General features: G+C 47.6%; 1 protein-coding gene across 1 annotated transcript; it reads left to right on the top strand.

The window, feature by feature from the left end:
- The first annotated feature begins 683 nt into the window (after nt 1-683).
- On the top strand, nt 684-2,174 carry LOC107818741 (uncharacterized). The gene has a single exon (XM_075224326.1). It carries the CDS (start codon nt 684-686, stop codon nt 2,172-2,174), a length of 1,491 nt encoding a protein of 496 aa, XP_075080427.1.
- The last annotated feature ends 645 nt before the right edge of the window (nt 2,175-2,819 follow it).

The following is a 2,819-nucleotide window of genomic DNA, read 5'->3' on the forward strand; positions in this document are numbered from 1 at the left end:
ACCAGAACCATACTACACCACCAGCACAACCCGCTCATGCCCAAGCCTGCAACACCTGCAACAACACTCCACTGCACGTTCCTGAAGCACAAAATACCACAAAAGGCCATAACACTCCAATCTTTGTGGACACCATGCCACATTAGAGTCAGCCAATCGCCAGTGCAATCGACACAAATGACAAGAGCTCCCTCATTCAGAATTTGGCTGCTGAGATCAAGAAGTTGACTAGCCGGGTCAAAGATTTCGAAGGTAACAAAAGTGTTGAAGGGTTAAATTACGAAGATATCTGTGTTCAGCCAGATGTTGAGCTCCCGGAAGGGTACAAACCTCCCAAGTTCGAACTATTCGACGGTACAGGTGATCCAAGGGTCCACCTCAGAATGTATTGTGATAAGCTGGTAGGAGTCAGGAGGGACGAGAAGATTCGCATGAAGCTGTTCATGAGGAGTTTGAAGGGTGATGCTTTATCATGGTATATTAGCCAGGATGCAAAGAAATGGACTAGTTGGGTGAACATGGCGTCTGACTTTATGGACCGGTTTAGGTTCAACACTGAGAACGCACCAGATGTGTTCTATATCCAGAATCTCAAGAAGAAGCCCACAGAGACCTTTCGCGAGTATGCTACTCATTGGAGGTCAGAAGCTGCTAAGGCCAGACCGGCCTTGGAGGAAGAACAAATGAACAGGTTATTCATCCGTGCTCAGGATCTGCAGTACTACGAGAGACTGATGTTAATAGAGGGCCAAAAGTTCTCCGACGTCATCAAGTTGGGAGAAAGAATCGAAGAAGGCATCAAAAATGGTATGGTCACTAACCTCGACGCGTTGCAAGCTACCAACAAGGCTTTACAGTCTGGTGGCTCATCAAAGAAAAAGGATGTGAATTCTATGATGGCTGCGCAAAGGAACAACTCCCCTATGAAGTACCAAACCTATTCCTCAGCTCCACTCACATATCAACCTACCCTAAATTACCAAGCACCATCACCCACCTACCAAATTCCATCACCTGCTCCACCACCTACGTATGAACCCGCTTCACACAGATATTCCCAACCCGCACATATATACCAAGCATATAACTCCCAACCTTCTCACTACCCATCACCTCCTACCCGTCAAAACTTCCCTCGACCTAGACCAAACTTTGACCGCAAACCTCCCAGACAATATACCGCCATAGCCGAGCCAATTGACCAATTATATCAAAAACTCAAGGCAGCTGGTTACGTTACCCCTATCCCAGCCGTAACTCCAGAAAATCCTTCCCAGTGGATCAACCCAAACAAGACTTGCACATACCATTCCGGGATGAAGGGTCATACTATTGACGAGTGTCGCTCGTTGAAAGACAAGATTCAGAACCTGATTGACAACAAGATCATTATAGCAAAGGAGCCCAATCCTAATGTCTGCAACAACCCTCTGCCTGACCATGAGGGTAGAGGCATCCACATGATCGAGATCGAAGATGATTGGGACCCCAAGGGGTCAATCGGGTTGATAGCTGAAGGAGACGAGCCTAAGAAGCCAATAGTTACTCTCAATCCCATTGTTGACCAAATTCAGCCATCTGAGGGCGATGTGGTAAATGTGTCCGTACCACTCGAGTTTGAAGCACCACCTTCAAAGGTGCCAAAACCAATTGAGGTTGAGTTCGGAGTTCCAAGGGCGCCTACGCCGTTTGAAGTTAGTGTGTTACCTCCGAAGGCACCAATTCTAGTCTCCATGACAGATGTAACCCCGTTCAAGACAAATGCTATACCTTGGGATTACACTGCTGAGGCTAGAAGGAAGGGAAATACATATACTGGGGAAGCGATTGCCGCAAAGGGCATGACCAGGACAGGCAGAGTATACACCCCGGAACACTTGGCTGAGTCCAGCAAGCAGGCCTCCGGGCGGGCTGTTAAAACTGGACCCGATGACTTTTGGAGGAAGGTACAGGCCAAAGAGTACTCGGTCATTGAGCAACTGAACAAAACGCCAGCACAGATTTCTATTCTGGCTCTTCTACAAAGCTCAGAGGCACATAAAAACGCCTTAATAAAAGTACTGAGTGAAGCTTATGTTCCCAGCAACATAACAGGAGGCGAAATAGCAAACATGGTGGGGCAGGTACTGGAAAGCCATAAGATCACCTTCCATGAAGATGAATTACCGCCATAAGGGCTTGGTCACAACAAAGCGTTGCACATCACTGCGCAATGCGAGGATCACTTTGTCACCAGGATTCTAGTCGACGGGGGATCCAGCCTTAACATTTGTCCGTTGGTAACTCTCAGGACATTGGGTAAGGGATTGCACGAGATCAAATACGGGGCTATCAGTGTCAAAGCTTTTGATGGATCTCATAGGTCCACCATTGGAGAAATTAGCTTATGCCTACAGATGGGACCCACCTGGTTCGATGTCGAGTTCCAAGTCATTAACGTACCAGCGTCCTACAATTTGTTGCTAGGACGACCCTGGATCCACGCCGCTGGGGCTGTGGCGTCAACTTTGCATCAGGCTGTAAAATTTGAATGGAATCATCAGGAAGTAATCATTCATGGTGACGGTAGCAACCCTATATATAGTCGCCAGGCCATCCCGATGATCGGAGGTAGAAGGAAAATCAGTGGAGAAACATACCATCACATCGAGCGAGTCAACGCCATAGACAAAGACAAGTGGTGGGATAACAAAATTGAGAGCATCCTAAATTGGAGGGGGTATGAACCCGGAAAAGGACTTGTCAAGAACCTGCAGGGTATCACCAAACCTATCAAGCTGAAGAAGCACGGTACCACTTTTGGCCTAGGGTATGAGTAC

The sequence above is a fragment of the Nicotiana tabacum genome, chromosome 11, assembly GCF_000715075.1.
Source record: "Nicotiana tabacum cultivar K326 chromosome 11, ASM71507v2, whole genome shotgun sequence".
In the NCBI taxonomy this organism is placed as follows: domain Eukaryota; kingdom Viridiplantae; phylum Streptophyta; class Magnoliopsida; order Solanales; family Solanaceae; genus Nicotiana; species Nicotiana tabacum.

Excerpts from the sequence above, each read along its gene's own strand:
- LOC107818741 (XM_075224326.1), top strand. The coding sequence starts at position 684 with ATGAACAGGTTATTCATCCGTGCTCAGGATCTGCAGTACTACGAGAGA.